Genomic DNA, 18221 nt, shown 5'->3' on the forward strand with positions numbered 1-18221 from the left:
TTTCCCTCCCACTAAATGTCAGTTAAATTTTGTATTTTTATTTCAAAACGTATCTTTCACTGCTATATTTGTACGTTTGAGATATATATATATATATATATGTATATATATATATATTGTTTTCAAATCTAGTTCACGGGTGGGTAAAATATGCTAGGTTAATTGACAACTCTAAATTGCCCGTAGATGTGAGTGCGAATGGTTGTTTGTATGCTAATGTTGGACCGTGTGTATCAAATTTCGTGCCACATCATATGTAAATGTGTGTTGGTCCTTGAATCCTTACACATCACACGAGTGAATTAGTCAAACTGTGACATTCCCAATTGCGATCATATTAATATTATACTAAGGACGGGAAAGACATGCAACAGGAGGTGAAAACAGCAGAGCGGGTGGTTATTGGATGCACGCTAGCCAGCCTGTGGGACACCTCCACTGGCAGACTACTGGGGGAAGCCAGTGGAATCTATCTATGGAATATATCAGATTAACATAATATGCACATATTGTGAGGTGTCTGTCGAAAATATCCCTTACAATTTTGGAACTATTGTAGTCCGTTGCGTTGCATTGTGGGGTTAAGTTAGACTGGGTAACAATATGGCGCGCTGTCACTGTCCAGACTTTGTTTTATTTTACACGGCTTTGACCCATGCGGATAGAAAGTTTTTTTTTTTTTTTAATGAATCCAATGTTAATCGAGGTGAAACTACACATCCCATAATGCCTAGCTCCCCTTTTGTCGCAGGCGGTCAGGTCATATACTGTTTATTCACCGTTATCAAAAACAAGCCGTTTCAAAGCACATCTGATGTCGTGGGATGAGCAACAAATCGAATATGCCGAGATATGCCGAGATGAGCCGAGATGAGCAGGCTGTGAGCCGGAAGTGACGTGTCATGCGCGAGGAGCCAAGACCTTATGCCGGAACAACAGAATGCGCTAGCCCTTGCTGCAAATGTGTGAGTCTTCCCACTAACGACCGTTAGTGACACTGAAGTCAAGCCTGACTGAAACCGCCTTTGTGTGTATTCAAATTGCTTTTTTTTTTTTTTTTTTTTTTTTTTTAAAAGATATTAAAAACAGATTTAAAACAACTTTCAACTTGAACAGCCATGGTCGAAGGAGACAACAAGAGCGCGAACATGCTGGTTAGTACGAAGATGACGTTGTTACTTCTCGAAGGTTAGCTTGTGCTAATCTGCGGCTTTTGCTGCTTTTCGGGCCTCTGCTGTTAGCTCCTGGTGGCTAGCATCGGGCCTCCTACCTGTCACGCTGTTGGTTAATTTAAAGCATATTCTTATTTTCTGTTAACTTGCAGCTGCTACTCGACCGTGACGATGACCGCTGCTAACGTCAGCGGGCTAACATGCTAAGAAGCAGCTATCCGCCTAGCCATGTCCACAAGCGGAGCGTGTGACTTGCGGGCTCGCCCACACATGACTGCTCTGATGTTTGAACATAACAATTGCTCTAATGTAGTGGTTTTCAAAATACGTTTTTACACCAAGTTACACCTAATAAAAAAAAAAAAAAAATTAATAAAAAAATTACCAAATAATAATAAAAAAACAAAAACAACGAAGTCCTCTAACTACCACCAAAAATTAAATACAGTCGAGTACTTGGCCTCAATGTTAATCAAAACAAGACATTTAAAAAATAATAATCATCATCATATTGTAAGCCACTCTAACATTGTGCACATTTTGAACATTAACACTGCGTTATATATAGGAACATTTAAAATAACGATACGAAAATAACGACTCAATTCAAATATATTACACATAAAAGTTGAATAAAATGTTACCTAAATGAGTTTAAAAACAAACAGTTCTTACTGATTAAGTACACATCTTGTACTAAAATAATTTTGTGTCCAGGACAATGTTTGAGCAAACCTCATTTATTGAATAACTTCTGTTTTAACTCCTTTTTTCTGTGCGTACTCCGCTCCTCTACAAACGACACTATAGATTTAGGACCACGAGCTTGCGTATCACAAAATAATTCCTACTTGTTAACCTTCTATTTGAAGCCAAGTCGTTTGAATGTGTCACAATTGCTAACCTATCTGACGTTCTCTCGACTCGTTAACGATGCCATTCAGCGAGGCGGCTTTTATATTTAGCTTTGCAGACTTGGCGTGGGTACGGAAAGTTTTCAGACCCCCTTAAGTTTTTCACTCTTTGTTATATTGCAGACATTTGTTAAAATAATTTAAGTTCATTTTTTCATCATTAATGTACACACAGCACCCCATATTGACAGAAAAAAACGGAATTGTTGAAACTTTTGCTGATTTATTAAAAAAGAAAAACTGAAATATCACACAGCCACAAGTATTCAGACCCTTTGCTGTGGCACTCATATTGAACTCTGTTGCTGCCCATTTCTTCTGATCATCCTTGAGATGGTTCTACAGCTTCACTGGAGTCCAGCTGTGTTTGATTATACTGATTGCACTTGATTAGGAAAGCCACACCCCTGTCTATATAAGGCCTTACAACTCACAGTGCATGTCAGAGCAAATGAGATTCATGAGGTCAAAGGAACTGCCTGAAGAGCTCAGAGACAGAATTCTGGCAAGGCACAGATCTGGCCAAGGTTACAAAAAAACATTCTGCTGCACTTTACGTTCCTAAGAGCACAGTGGCCTCCATAATCCTGAAATGGAAGACGTTTGGGACGATCAGAACCCTTCCTCGAGCTAGCTGTCCGGCCAAACTGAGCCATCGGGGGAGAAGAGCCTTGGTAAGAGAGGTAAAGAAGAACCCAAAGATCACTGTGGTTGAGCTCAAGAGATGCAGTCAGGAGATGGGAGAACATTCTAGAAAGTCAACCATCACTGCAGCCCTCCACCAGTCGGGGCTTCATGGCGGAGTGGCCCGACGGAAGCCTCTCCTCAGTGCAAGACGCACTTGAGCATCTCTGGAAAGTCCTGAAAATGGCTGCCCACCAACGTTCACCTTCCAACCCGACAGAACTGGATAGGATCTGCAAGGAGGAATGGCAGAGTATCTCCAAATCCAGGTGTGAAAAACTTGTTGCATCATTCCCAAAAAGACTCATGGCTGTATTAGCTCAAAAGGGTGCTTTGACTAAATACTGAGCAAAGGGTCTGTATACTTATGGCTGTGTGATATTTCAGTTTTTCTTTTTTAATAAATCTGCAAACATTTCAACAATTCTGTATTTTTTCTGTCAATATGGGGTGCTGTGTGTACATTGTGCAAAAAAATGAACTTAAATGATTTTAGCAAATGGCTGAAATATAGAAAGAGTTACAAATTTAAGAGGGTCTGAATACTTTCCGCACCCATTGTACTTAGAAATGTTGTCTTTTCCTTGTTCAATAACGAGCGTTGTGCAACGGGCAAAGAGGATCAAGGCACACTGTGTGTGTGTGTGTGTGTGTGTGTGTGTACAGGGAGCGCGTCTCGTTTACAGACGCACATACACGTACTTAAAAGCTCCCCAGAAAATTGTGTAATGTAAAATGAAGCTATTACTGTTCTACTTGGCAAGCGCTTTGTACTTTCAGATTTCAGATCTAGGGGCCAGGGGGATGTCCGTTACATTGAAGCCCCGCCGACCCCCTTTTTTTGTAAAAAATATTTTTTATTTTATTATTTTTGTGTTGGCCATATGGACCAATATAACTGTACAGTACAAACTTATGTAGTGTTTTGTGTCCTAAAACGTACAGTACAGTTAAGTTATTGTAAATAAATATAAGGAAGCTTGAAAATGTTACAAGAGTTTGTTTATCCAAACTTACCAGACCGGTGCGCTTGGTCATGGTGACATTGTTGACGTACAGTAATCATCGGCGAGTAGCTTTTAGGAGCCGTGAGCAATTAGTGTCCTTCCTAGTTGCAAAAAAAAAAAAAAAAAAAGTTACTGTACCAAAAATAGCTTGTTCCGGAGACTTGTTTTGTATTCCTCAGTTAACACCGCAGCCATGCTGGAACAGGAAGGGGCCATTTCCAAAGTGTTCCCACAAATTCTGAACTCTCCCAAATATTAGCCCCTGAGCGCCAGTGAAAGGAGCTGACTGCTTCAGCATACCAAGAGATTTTGGAAAGTCAAACAGTTTGAGGATTACCCCTTTCTGTTCCAACATGTCTGTGCACCGGTGCACAAAGCAAGGTCCATAAAGACATTGATGAGAGAATTTGGTATGGGTGAACTTGACTGGCCTGCACAGTCCTGCCATCAACCCGATAGAACACCTTTGGGTTGATTTCGAGTGGACAGTGAGCCAGGCCTTCTTGGCTCTTGGAAGAATGGGCAAAAATTCTCACAAACTCGGTACTAAACCTTGTTGAAAGCCTTCCCACAAGAGTTGTAGCTGTAAAGGGTAGACCAACATATAAAACCATACGGATTTAGAATTGGATAGCACTTAAAATCATACGTGAGTCAAGGCAGGTGCACTATTGCTAATATGCTGTATATTACAGCTAGTTGGCTAGATAAGGCTCCAGCTCACCTGTGACCCAAATGAAGATAAGCGCTATAAAAAAAATAGATATGTTGCAATATACAGTAATATGACGGGATATAATTGATTGTGATTATCACATGATGTGCAGGCGCAGGAAACTGCACAGCTGGAGGAGCAGCTTCAGGCGTGGGGCGAGGTGATCCTGGTGGGGGACCGTGTCCTGCGCTGGGAGAAGGCGTGGTTTCCTGGAGTGCTGATAGCCACCACCACTGTGCTCTTCCTGTGAGTCTCTTGGCCAATCAGCTCGGCCGTGTTGAGAATCTCTCCGTATCTGCTATAGATAGTGCCCTATATAGCGAGTTGGCCTATTAGGAGTGCTATTGGAATGTGGATTGAGTATATTATCGCCTTTAAAGTGAATGATTCCCAATTAAATGTGATTGATTAGAGCAGCAAATCACAAGAGAAGTTGTCTCACAGGGAGCACGTCTAAAATGCCACTCAATTATTAGAACACCAACTGAAGCCCACATGAGCAAGCGCGAGGCGATGGAGGCAAAGAAAAATTCCCTTCTGGGTGGGGAGGGAGGGAGAGAAGGGGGGAGAGCTAAAGAGAGCTGGAACAGAGAGAGAGAGAGAGAGAGAGAGAGAGAGCATGCAGTATTATTACTGTCTAGCAGTGCAACCAGGAACTGCACTGAGATAAGAGAGCAACTGCGTACATGCAAATGAGTTGCCTTTCGGGGAAATTCGCCGTTTTGAACTCCAAATAGTCCATTATGTGAATCGAGTTTTTCCTGGGGGGGGGGGGGGGGGTTGCGTCGCAGTCACCGTCGCCGTCGTCCTAGGCCTTGAACACTGGCAGGTAGATCCATTCCACACACGCCTGTGCGTTCAGAACCTGCTTTGGATAAGTCACAGGAGTTGACGACAGCAGAAAAAACACCCCCGCCTCTTCTGCTGTTAGGAACTAACGGTACTTTTACTCCGTTACAATGATCTAAATATCGCTCGCTACTTTTATTTATTATCAATTATTGCTTGTTAACTATTTCGTGCACGAGACTGTGACTTCGACTTCCGCGTTGGGCGCGGTTTGCGCCATCTAATTTAAACGCTAGTGAAGTTCAAGTCTAGTTCACCAATCAAACAAGACAAAGTCGCTTCCCGGGCATAGGTATTAACACTAGATAAACCAGCTCGGCTGATTGTCGTGCCAATGTGGCGGCCATGTTGGGAAGGACGACATTACCATGAAGGCAACGGCGCGCTATTGTTGGTTACATTTATACGAACAAAAACAACAGCTTTCATGTACTGTAGTATTTGTCTGACACTGTCTGCCCAAACGTGAATATTTCAGCTCACTTATAACCTTAGAAAACACCGTGCAGTAAATTTCAGATGTTTTGTTGTAGTTCTGACTGTACACACACACACAGCAACATCAGAATTTGCACATCCACGTTTTATTTTGTGATTTTTATTTAATTTTCTTTTTTTTAATCAATGTTCAAAGTAATTTTTTGGAGGTGTACTTTTTACTTGAGTCACTTTATTGTCAAGTAACAGTCCCCTGACTTGAGTACAATATTTGGCTACTCTCCCCACCTCTGGAGCGGACGTCCTCTTTTGCTGCTCTTACGTTGAAGCAACGTTTTTGCTCATCACATCAGCCAGTGCCGTATTTGTTGCACTGCTCTTTTGTATTTTCGCGTTGAGGTGCTGCGGGTGGGGCCCTGGTTGCGGTCCCAGCAGAACCGCGAAGCACGCGTAACATCGGCGACAAGAGTTGATCCGCTAGTACGTTTTGTACGAGGAACGGCACCTACAATTATCAAATTAGTTTGCGGATGTTAATGTTAAATGTACTAAGCGACAGAGCGATGTTGGGGATTATGTCACAACACAGAATGAACTCAATTCAAATTCAGAAACGGCCAGTAAAAACAGAAAAATATTGTACTTAATAATATTTTTCTAGAGGATGCATTTGGGATTAGCCTTTGCAGTTGCTAATAGTGAAAAACGAAGTGAAACAGTCAATGATTTTAGTCCATTCTTTTCCAGAATGAGAGTGCTTAAAGATGCTATTGTTGTTATTCAGCTTGCAGCAGGCAGCAGGTGGAGATGAGCCTGGCTCAAGTTGGAGGCCAGAATAAAAAAGCAAAGATTTGTAAATCATGTACTTGAGTGGTGTAAATAAATGTTTTTCTGTGTGAAGAAATTTATTTTGCATAACTTATGTCCGAATCAAAAAAATTCTCCGCCTCTCCCTGCAATGTTTTTTTGTTTGTTTGTTTTTTGTCACCTTTTTCATGCCTTTGGTGTTCGCATGTCTGCAACCAGCAAGTCAGGGAAAGAAAATGCAGATAATCGGCTTCAGTGGGTGATGCGACATGAAAGTTGAAACAGTAGGTCACAGAGGTTTACACAAAAAGACTTCTTTTTTCCATGCCGTCACTTTGTTTGAAATCATTACCTCATTCCCTATTTCCAAATCACTGTTGCTTTTTAGTTGACCATAAAGTCCAATACATCAAAACATTTTATACAGTGATTAGGGAATATTGAATGATTCCGAACACAAATCATACACTCGTTCCCAATTCCCGAATCACTACAAAGGGATATTCAGTGGCCATTTTAGGAACTATCCAGGTCCGCTATATCTGGTGGTAAGGCTATGATTGTGAATCTGGCTTGTGTCCGCTGTACCTCAACTTCCTGTTCCCCCTCTCAGGCTCATTTACTATTTGGACCCGTCGGTGCTGACGGGCGTGTCGAGTGGCGTCATGCTGCTGTGCCTGGCCGACTACCTGGTGCCAAAGCTGGCGCCCAGAGTCTTTGGCTCCAACAAGTGGTGAGAACGTGACAAGGCTTGCGTCTACTTCCTCTGTGACTGCATCCCTATGTCCTGTTTGTCCGCGTCCATACCTCTGTGTGTCAGAAACACCGAAATAAGTGATTGGGTGATACAGCACACTTGTCACATAGGTCCGGCTGGAACCATGTTATAGCAGAGTGCAACCAAGTTGGAACAACAAAATAACAGGCTAATATGCGTCGCACTTTCACGAGTGCATGTTGGAATGCTGCATTAACAGTCTCTCGATATAAGACACGGTGGTTGAAAGTCGCCGTCTTTTTCACGGCTTAGATCAAACTCCACCACGCGCTCCTTTCTGAAGAAAGAGCGCCTTCTCGCTATTATGAACCGCCAATGGGCACGCGCGTGTTCGGCCCCCTCGCCGTGGCGAGCGCGAGCCTCCCGTGACGGAGCGGTCCCCTGTGTGGTCGGGCGAGGAGCTGCCGCTGAAAAGGGCGCAGATAGTACCCGGTACCCACTCAGATTCATAATGACATGATATCGATCCGTTTCCTCCACTTTTGACTGATCTCCTCCTGATATCTGTGCTCCAGCTCTGCAAGGGAGACGAGTCTTACGAGCCCTGGAGTCTCGTGCTATCTGCTTGTCACGTAAAACACTACCTGTATAATTAAATATTTTCTTGTACGTTTGTAAGGCTGACAAGCGCTGGAGCACACAACACTCGCTGGCCTTATGTGTCGCGAGCTTTATAAATTCCGACTGAGTGGAAATTGGACACGCCGTCACGAGTCTCACTCCCCACACTGTAAAACATGTTTGCTCAACTTAATAGTTACAATTTTCACTGTACTCAGATATTTGTCACTTTATCTCTACTAAAGTTCCACGCTGAAATTCACTGAGCTCCTGAGAGCGACCCATTCTTTGGCAAATGTTTGTTAAACAGTCTGCATGCGAGATCACGTGTGTTCACTGTTTGTGTGTGCGCGTGTGGGCACATCAGGACCACGGAGCAGCAGCAGCGTTTCCACGAGATCTGCGGCAATGTGGTGAAAACGCAGCGTCGCCTGGTGGGCTGGTGGCGCCGCCTGTGCACGCTCAAGGAGGAGAAGCCAAAGATGGTGAAACGAAAAATAAAAAGACCTCCAACTGTCCTCCCATGGGCCCAAAATAGCACTGCTGACCATGCGGCCTGGTGTGATCTCGTGTTGTTTTCAGTACTTCGCGTCGGTGATTAGCGGCCTGTTGACGGTGGCCTGGATCGGACAGCAGGTGCACAACCTCTTCCTCACCTATCTGATTGGTGAGTGAGCGCACGGTTGACACGCCAGCCAGCGGAACACTTAACGGTGAAAGGGACAGTGTCTACTTTATTAGGCGCACGCCCAGAAATGACTGCCAGGGCGGGGCAGACTTTTGTGTTCGACAGTTACATTTGCTTCTAGACAGAGGGGCCAGCTCATTCATAGACGGGGTCAAAAAATATGTTTATTTTTTTTAAATGTGTAAGTAACTTTTTTTTGATGACAAATTGAATTATAAGTCATTTACCAGTCATTAAATTCAGATCTTTTAAATTTTTATTTTATTGTATTTACCATACATTTACCTTTTTTTTCCCCCCTACTTTGTATTTCTTGGCTGAAAAAGGCGTTCGCTCAAAAGATCGGTTCGTTTGAACGAGTTGTTCGTTCTTGACTCCCTAATCACAGCAAAAGGATTTTCGGTCAACATTTTCGGGAACTATCTTGGTCCACTAAATGGAAAATCCCCATTGTTGTTGTGGTTTGTTTCAGTGAGTTTGATGATGCTGCTGCCGGGCCTCAACCAGCACGGCGTCTTGTCCAAGTACGCCGCCATGGCGAAGAGAGAAATCAACAAGCTGATCAAGAACAAGGAGAAGAAGAACGAGTAGACTCGCAATGCAAATTCTGCACACACACACACACACACACACACACACACATGCGCGCGCTAGGCCGACACTGACTACTGACTACTTGACTTCCGGCATTGTGACTGCGCATTTCTTGTCATCGTCATCTTTCGTGTAATCATGTAGCTCCTCATCTTCTATTCTTGCTCCTCTTCATCTTCTTTCAAGTCAACTGGATAGCAAAGCAGTAAAAGTGCAAATACTTCATACGAGAAAATGAAAAAAACAGCCTGCTGCTGCTCGCTCAACTCTGTCCCTCCCCCCTCCGCCGACATCATGTAAATAGGCCCCTCCCTCTTCGCTGTGTTTATTTATGTGGTCGCTCTTGACTCATTTGAATCGTAACAATGTGAATAAAGTTGACTTTAAAGTCGAAAAAAAATTTGCTTGCGTGCGTGCCATCAATTATCTTCAGCCATGAAAGCAGTTTGAGCTGAGGTTGTTTACGAAGTGCTCTCGAAATGGAATTGAGTGGAGCTTTTCAGTGAACCGTGATGGAAGGGAAAAATAACACTGACGACGGACTCAACAGCTTGCACATCAACTCGTCGAATGAAATAAATTGCAGTCAAATTGTCCAAAAGCAGCCGGAGTACCTTGTCACGTGTCAAAATTTAGCCCACGCTCGGTTTGTGACAATAAAAAATAAACACGCGAACCTAGCAGCAAAAAAATATGGGTACATAAGTAAGTACTGGGCTAGTCTGAAGTCTTAATTGCAACGATCCTAGCTCCTCGAAACATTGAATGCGACCCTCGAGTGTTCTCATGCTGCCTTAAGGAGAATCTCATTGTCTTAGTTTGTCTTCAGTTGCTTAAACACAAACGTGAAAATGGGGCTCGCGTTGGGAAAACACTACACACAAGTAGAAGCACAAAGCTGTGTTTTGTTTGGTTTTTCCTGAAGAGTGAACGTATTCTACCCAACATCGACAATACATCAAATGTGACGGAATAGTGCCACTTTGTAGTATGGTACATGTTCTAAACGGTGAATTTGGTCTCCACTTCTGCCACTGACGTCATACCAAGACAGTGGGGGACATTCCAAAGGCGATTACTTATTTACCAATTGCTCCAAAATGGATTGAGATTATTGGGCATGACTATCGATTTCATTGTTTTGTTCCAAAAATACATGCTGCGACTGGCTGGCGACCAGTTCAGGGTGTACCCCGCCTCTCGCCCGAAGATAGCTGGGATAGGCTGCAGCACGCCCGCGACCCACATGGGGAGAAGCGGTAGAGAAAATCAATAAATGTATGAAAAAATGCATACAAATTAACTTGCAACTGAAATATGGACTATTAAGACCTCATACAGTACCTCCTTGACATAAGATGCACGTCTTCCTACCCCTTTTTAAAATGTTTGAGCATTATAATAATCATTTTTAAAATGATGGGAGAATTTCGAAAGCTCTAAATTAAAATTCAACTTTGTAGTTTAATGAGTGGCCTTTTAAATAACTAGAAATAACGTTCTTTATGGATAAATATTACGTACGTAAAAAGAATGCTGATCTAATTGTTTTTTGGCCATTTTTGTAAATTTGTAAATATGATTCTAATATCAGTGCCACACCAGCCGTGTGTGTGTGTGTGTGTGTGTGAGTGCGTGTGCGCGCGCGCGCTATCAATCACCTTTCTTCATCTATGTAAGCACCATGTTTTCCAAAGTGCTTTATGGACAGGAAAAGTGTGGCTGTGTTGTTTGTGGTGTCCAGCAGGGGGAGACAACAACACTGAGAAGACTCCAAGCATGTTACGTTGGGTTTTCAGAAAAAAAAATATTTCTTTTCCTTTGGGCTTGTCCCTTTCGGGGTCGCCACAGCGCGTCATCCTTTTCCATGTAAGCCTATCTCCTGCATCCTCCTCTCCAACACCAACTCCCCTCATGTCTTCCCTCACGACGTCCATCAACCTTCTCTTTGGTCTTCCTCTAGCTCTCTTGCCTGGCAGCTCCATCCTCCTCCTCCTCCTACCAATATACTCACTCTCTCTCCTCTGGACGTGTCCAAACCATCGAAGTCTGCTCTCTCTAACTTTGTCTCCAAAACATCTAAGCTTGGCTTTCCCTCTGATGAGCTCATTTCTAATTGTATCCAACCTGGTCACTCCGAGAGCGAACCTCAACATCTTCATTTCTGTTGTCTCTTCAGTGCCACTGTCTCGAATCCGTCCATCATGGCTGGCCTCACCACTGTTTTATAAACTTTGCCCTTCATCCTAGCAGAAACTCTTCTGTCACATAACACACCTGACACCTTCCTCCACCCGTTCCAACCTGCTTGGACCCGTTTCTTCACTTCCTTACCACACTCACCATTGCTCTGGACGGTTGACCCCAAGTATTTCAAGTCCTCCACCCTTGCCATCTCTTCCCCCTGAACCCTCACTCTTCCCCCACCACCCCTCTCATTCATGCACATATATTTTGTCTTACTTTGGCTAATCTTCATTCCTCTGCTTTCCAGTGCATGCCTCCACCTTTCTAACTGTTCCTCCACCTGCTCCCTGCTTTCACTGCAGATCACAATGTCATCTGCAAACATCACGGTCCACGGGGATTCCAGTCTAACCTCATCTGTCAGCCTATCCATCATCACTGCAAACAGGAAGGGGCTCAGGGCTGATCCCTGATGCAGTCCCACCTCCACCTTAAACTCCTCTGTCACTCCTACAGCACACCTCATCGCTGTTCTGCTGCCCTCGTACATGTCCTGTATTATTCTAACATACTTCTCTGCTACTCCATATTTCAAATTGGTTTTGGAAATCATGCACGTAGTGTCCACCGGCTAAAGAAGAAAAGGACTATCCAGATTGTTATCAACGCAAAGTTGAAGAGACAACATCCGCGATGGTATGAGTTTGTCTTAGTGTCCATGGCACGGGTAACTTGCACATCTGTGAAGGCACCATTAATGCTGAAAGGTACATGGAGGTTATGCTGCCATCCAAGCAACGTCTTTTTCATCGGACGGCCCTGCTTATTTCAGCAAGACAATGTCAAGCCGCATTGTGCACGTGTTACAACAGCGTGGCTTCGTAGTAAAAAAGTGCGATTACTAGACTGCCAGCAGTCCAGACCTTTTTCCCATTGAAAATGTGCGGCGCATTATGAAGTGGTAAACATGCCCGCGTCCCAGCTTCTTTGGGATGTGTTGCACGAATCAAATTCAAAAAGAATATTTGCAAAAAACGGACATTTATCAGTGTTGGATTTATCTTACCCAACATTATAAAAAATAGACACAAAAGGAATGAAGACGCTGGTTTCTTTTTCTCATGAGGAGGGCGTATGGGAGATTGTTCAGATCACAGTCTCTCAACACGCTCTAAACAATCCCCCCCCTCGCTCCTGCTTTTATTTGAAATAGGAGGGATTTACAAATCATAATGTTCTAAGCAATAAGACACAACACAAAATATTTGATAATAAGAGGGTTTTTCCCAGACATAGTATTCTAAACAATAAGACACAACACATAATATTGAACCAACACCTGTCACGACCCGACCACATCCGATCACGTCCTTGGTCCAGGCGCCCTTCCATCGGATGATGCTGAGTCTTCTTTTTGAAGGCGAGACATCTAAAATTGTCCATTATACTAATGCAAGCTAAGCAAATAAATGATAACTTCTACAATTTATCTAACATTTCCCTCCTGTTTATCATGTATTTGCACAAATTCTCATATCATCTTACAGTCACTTCATTTCGATTTTTAACTGTAGAATCATTTTTATGAAACAAATACATTTACACTCAGAGTAAACTTGTCATATATGAATGTTGTAGTTTAAACATTGTAATCATCTGTATCAGGTAACAAATCAGGTAAAGCAAAATCATCATTATCATCATAATCATCATTATCATCTTACAGTATACATCAGCTCCATACGATTTCTCCATCGGGGTTATGGCTGTGGTGATTAATTTACTGATTAATGCCAGAATGCATGGGATACAACAACATCCACATAATGTCAGAATGGCTGCAAAAACAGCAATTGATATCAACATTGGTGTAATTAGGGTTTTATATTTACCAAAAACGTCCATTCGAGCTGTCCCACAAGGAGTGTTGATTGAGGGTCCGCAGACCATCGATGGCTCTGGTCAAGCTGCCATCTGAAGCAGTATTGTTTGTTCTCCAAACATACCGCAAACACCTCCCTCTCTTGCGAGGAGCATGTCGACAGCTATGCGGTCTTTGGAACGTCCTTGAGCTGCTCGTGCACAGCTTCCAACCCACTCTGAGTCCAATTTCCTAATCTCTGTACATTGAAGTGGATGTAGTTTATCCCATCAACATTTTTATTAATCGTACACCACCAGCATATGAAAGACTCAAATCCTCCTGCAACCTGGTCACCCAATTTGTATTGATTAGGAACCCCCCACGAGGAACACCTGGCGTTGATGTATGTTGGATTATTTTGCCCCTGCCATGACAAATCTCTTTTTTGTATATGTTTTTAGATTGGACAAAAACATTGGTGCCCTTTCCATTAAATCTTGAACAGGCATAGGGTATACTGACACATGCAATATCTAAGTGATAATAGCGCATAATCTAGATATATCTTTAGGTAATCTATCAAACAGTCTATCATCTCCGCACCACCACCAGATGTCGCTCCGTGCCACTGGCACAAAATTTGGTTTGACTTTTAAGGTTACTTTAACTGTGTGTCGTTCAGTGGTCCTAATTTTTTTTTTCCTTTATTAATCATGTTTATACAAGTGAAATTATTTGGTGCTACTAAAGTAGAAAACATCGGTTTGTGTTTATCTGCTTCTTTTACGGGATATATAGGATCCCATGATTTACAAGGAACCAATCATCAGTAGTTATGTTGTTAAAATTAAATTACAATTTGTCCACCTTTCTTTGAAGTTTTCAATGGCATTTTTGGTTTAACACTGTTCCTATTACACAGTACACAATATACAATACACAACATAACACAAGCCGTTTTGCTTAGGTTAAACTCCTTTCTATGTTCTTTTGCTGTTTTTTTATTTTTTATTTTTTGTTGACCAACTGGACCAATCATAACTTGTTTCACCAATGAGGTGTTCCCATCCAAAGCCTATAGTTGCATACCAGTCATATCCAAATCCCCAATTCTGCCCATTCTCTTGAGCATCATTGGTGAGAGCCGCATATGGAATTAGGATTAAAGCAGCTTGATTTTGGGGGGCACAAAATATTCAACCTTTTTGCCGCGTTTGGAGGCCATGCGCACAATTTTGATCATCAGCTGTACTCCTTTTGACACGAGTTAATGACTCAAATGTTTTTATTATTGGGTTTGTCATATTGGTCCAGTTGGTAGGTGATTTTCTATCTAAAAAATGGGTTTTATCATTGAGGGTGGGACGTCCCATGTACCACAAAAACAAAACCAACATCATAGTAGCCAAAGTTGCTACGTAACAACTTAGCGAATCTCATAACCAACGTGGGTGTGCCTTTCTGCTGAGTTCTCACTAAAAGGGTTGGTGTCTTTTTTCTTCACTGACCAGCAAGCGTTTTCAGAATCTACACATCTGCTCCCGCTCCGTTATCAGACTTTTGCTCACCTTCCCTGTTTGAGTACTCAGCTGAAATGACTCTTTTACAGTTTATTAAATGAACCCACGTGTTTCCCTCTGCTATTTTTTAAGTGTCAATCTATCTGTGCCACCATCCCTTTTTTTTTTTTTTTTTTTTTCTTTGCTAATGTAAATTTCCTTTTGTAGTTTTGCACTTTGTTTTTCACAATAATTACGGTCTTGTTGTGGAATACTCATATTGGCTATCAGAAAAATAAGCTGTTGGTTTTATCTTATCACCATATTGTTGTGTAAGTACGGAGGTCATGCAATAGCTTTTACAATCTACCATTTGAATGAATGTTTTATCATTAAATTTGGAAGGCCCCAAATGTTGTTTAATGTCACAGAAGGCCTTTTCTGCCTCTGTACTCCATTAAACAGGTGATGTCATTTTAAGGTTGTTTTTATACATTAATTTTGACACTGTTGCAACAATTTCTGCATAGTTTGGAATCCATGCTCTACAATAATTTGTCAGACCTAAAAATGATTATTATATGTTTCTTCGTCTGTGGTTTAGGATTTTTTAAGACTATAGCTCTCCTGTCTTCTAATATAGTCTTTCCTCCTATACTTAAATTATGGCCTAGATATTTAACTTGTCTTTTACATCATTGCAATTTATTTTTTGTTAACTTTATGTCCCTCTTCTGTTAGATGATGCAGTAAAGTCAATGAATCCTTGCATGTCTCTCCATCTGTAGATGCCAGAAGACATGCGTGTTGTCATAACTTGTGAATAATTAGTTAGACTTTCACAGTAACCTTGCGGTAATCTAGTAAAAGTATATATATATATATATTTTTTTTTTTCTCAAATGTGAATGCAAACCAAAATTGACTGTTATTTTCTATTGGTACTGTAAAGAATGCATTACTTATGTCTACTACTGTAAACACAGTAGCGTCTGGTCTTAATGAATTTAACAATGTGCGTGGGATTGGTACGCATGCTGCTCTCTGTATTACTGCAGCTCATCACATTCTTTTTTATCTTCTATTTTTTTTGATAAGCTGCAAGGCTGCAGACAACAGGGCCTTTCCCATGTTTAACTGTGGTTTGTCTGGGATATCGATTGTGTAATAGAATGTACTTTCTCTGTTTTCCAGTGTTACATCGAGGTCCTCTCTTTTTAATTTATGTTTAATTCATATTTGAGTACAAGTCCTAGTTGCAATAAGCCGTCTCTTCCCAACAAATTCACAGGGCACTCCGGGACTTCGAAAATGGGCATTCTACAAGGTTATTTCAGGTTTTTCAGTGTCCAAACTCAGAATGTCCTGTAAATTGAAATCCACCTCCTCATTCTCTGTAATGTTTACACAAGAGGATTTGTTGAGTTGGGAAGCAGGCTGGCCTAGTCATGCAGTAGTTTGTCCGTATTCTCTTTTCTTTTTCTTTTTGTCTTTTTTAGGGCATTCACGTGCAATGTGGCCTTTGTTTCCACAGCACCAACAGATGGTATTATCATAATAATTTCGATTTCTACCATATCTTACTCTCCCACGGTCTCTGCCGTGTCCTCTAAAATGATCTCTCTCTCTGCCTTGATAGTATATTTCTGCTTCTTCGTCGAGGAAGACATCTATCTTCTCTTTTTGTTTTTTGTCTAACACTCTTTCTGCGTGGAGGGCATGATTAACATATTCCTCCAGAGGGCCAGTTGCTAGGTTTATCCAATGTTTATCTACCCATCTGTTAATGTGTTCTTTCGAAATCGCATGTAAAGCATTTTTTAACTGTTGTTGAAAAGGTGTGATGCCGGCTACGGCCTTTTTCACATCCTCATTAGTCCAGTTTAACCAGAAGAGTAAGTCGTCAAATCCATCTTTTTGTATTTGTGATATATCATTTTTGTGTCGACACTTTATTTCGTTTTGAAGTTGAACTATTTTTTGCGAATTTAGCTGGCCAGCGAAACCGTATTTGGTTATCCACGTGTTTAAATCTTCTATTTTGAAATGGTTTTGTAGTTGAACATATTTCCAATCTTTACACGTTAGGTCTATTTTTTGATCCTGTTTACTGTTATTTATTCCCATTTTTGTGAATTTGGAAGTCAGTTCATTTGCACCTAGAGTGACCTAAATACTGACTTTATTCAAAAATGACAGGGTGACAATAAATGACAATGACAATGACAATCCCGTCTTATACATTCATACTTTTACACATACACACGATATTAATAACGTTTTTATAAACACACGAAAACACGGAAACACAGAAATACGGAATTTAAGTACGTACAGGACCCCGCCGTCCCCACGGATTTTATCGGATTCCGTCGTCCATCTTGACCACTTGCCAGTGACTAGTATTACACAAGGTTTGTTCTGCCGCAGACTTCTTCGTCGCGCAATTCACTCACTCTTTAATCCTTTTTTCCCCAAAAAAATTTTTTAGAATTTAACTCACCACTCGTCTTCAATCCTGTGGATTGTCGTCAACCTTCAGATCCCAGTTGAGGAGGACGAAGACCAGTCCCGTAAAAGGGTCTTACTTGCCGTGGCCACGGTCTCTTAACTGGAAGTCGGCTCCACAACTGGAATCCTCGGGTGTGTTGACATCCGGCTCGAAGGACCAATTTAATGTTGGATTTATCTTACCCAACATTATAAAAAATAGACACAAAAGGAATGAAGACGCTGGTTTCTTTTTCTCATGAGGAGGGCGTATGGGAGATTGTTCAGATCACAGCCTCTCAACACGCTCTAAACAATCCCCCCCCTCGCTCCTGCTTTTATTTGAAATAGGAGGGATTTACAAATCATCATGTTCTAAGCAATAAGACACAACACAAAATATTTGATAATAAGAGGGTTTTTCCCAGACATAGTATTCTAAACAATAAGACACAACACATAATATTGAACCAACACCTGTCACGACCCGACCACATCCGATCACGTCCTTGGTCCAGGCGCCCTTCCATCGGATGATGCTGAGTCTTCTTGTTGAAGGCGAGACATCTAAAATTGCAAGCTAAGCAAATAAATGATAACTTCTACAATTTATCTAACAATCAGTTTGAACATGAAATATATTGTCTTTGTAGTGTATTCCATTGAATATAGGTTGGAAAGGATTTGCAAATCAATCTCACGCTGACTTGAAATTTCATTGTGACGACTTTAAATCGTGTCCTGTCGACTTCGAAGACGCATCGCCGAGCCCTGAAGATGTCCGTGGCAGAGAACTCAAACCAAAGTGTAATACCTGAAGGTATCGACCAAGATTTTGTTTTTTTTTTCCATGAAATGTTGTTAGATTTGAAACCATTAATTTGACACTTTCACTTGAGTAAAAAGAAGAAGAGTGGAGAGTTTAATGTTAGAGCTGATATCTCACCACGTTCCATGGTTTTCTTGATAATAAG

At 41.7% G+C, this 18221-nt stretch overlaps 1 protein-coding gene across 3 annotated transcripts; it reads left to right on the forward strand.

Moving 5' to 3' along the window:
- The first annotated feature begins 840 nt into the window (after positions 1–840).
- arl6ip1 (ADP-ribosylation factor-like 6 interacting protein 1) lies at positions 841–9607 on the forward strand. Of its 3 annotated transcripts, XM_061749266.1 has the most exons (7): positions 893–965; positions 1077–1154; positions 4605–4738; positions 7200–7319; positions 8293–8410; positions 8508–8592; positions 9086–9607. In XM_061749266.1, the coding sequence occupies exons 2-7, from the start codon at positions 1119–1121 to the stop codon at positions 9202–9204; spliced, it is 612 nt and encodes a 203-aa protein (XP_061605250.1). In that variant the 5' UTR covers positions 893–965; positions 1077–1118; the 3' UTR covers positions 9205–9607. The 3 variants fall into 3 exon arrangements, with proteins under 3 accessions (XP_061605248.1, XP_061605250.1, XP_061605249.1); XM_061749264.1 differs by lacking the exon at positions 1077–1154 and having other exon boundaries at positions 841–965; XM_061749265.1 differs by lacking the exon at positions 893–965 and having other exon boundaries at positions 986–1154.
- The last annotated feature ends 8614 nt before the right edge of the window (positions 9608–18221 follow it).

Source organism: Phyllopteryx taeniolatus, chromosome 16, assembly GCF_024500385.1.
Source record: "Phyllopteryx taeniolatus isolate TA_2022b chromosome 16, UOR_Ptae_1.2, whole genome shotgun sequence".
Taxonomy (NCBI): domain Eukaryota; kingdom Metazoa; phylum Chordata; class Actinopteri; order Syngnathiformes; family Syngnathidae; genus Phyllopteryx; species Phyllopteryx taeniolatus.

Coding starts and splice junctions, on each gene's coding strand:
- arl6ip1 (XM_061749264.1), top strand. CDS start 903: ATGCGCGAGGAGCCAAGACCTTATGCCGGAACAACAGAATGCGCTAGC. Junction 966..4,604: donor CTAGCCCTTGCTGCAAATGT/GTGAGTCTTCCC, acceptor CATGATGTGCAG/GCGCAGGAAACTGCACAGCT. Junction 4,739..7,199: donor ACCACCACTGTGCTCTTCCT/GTGAGTCTCTTG, acceptor TCCCCCTCTCAG/GCTCATTTACTATTTGGACC.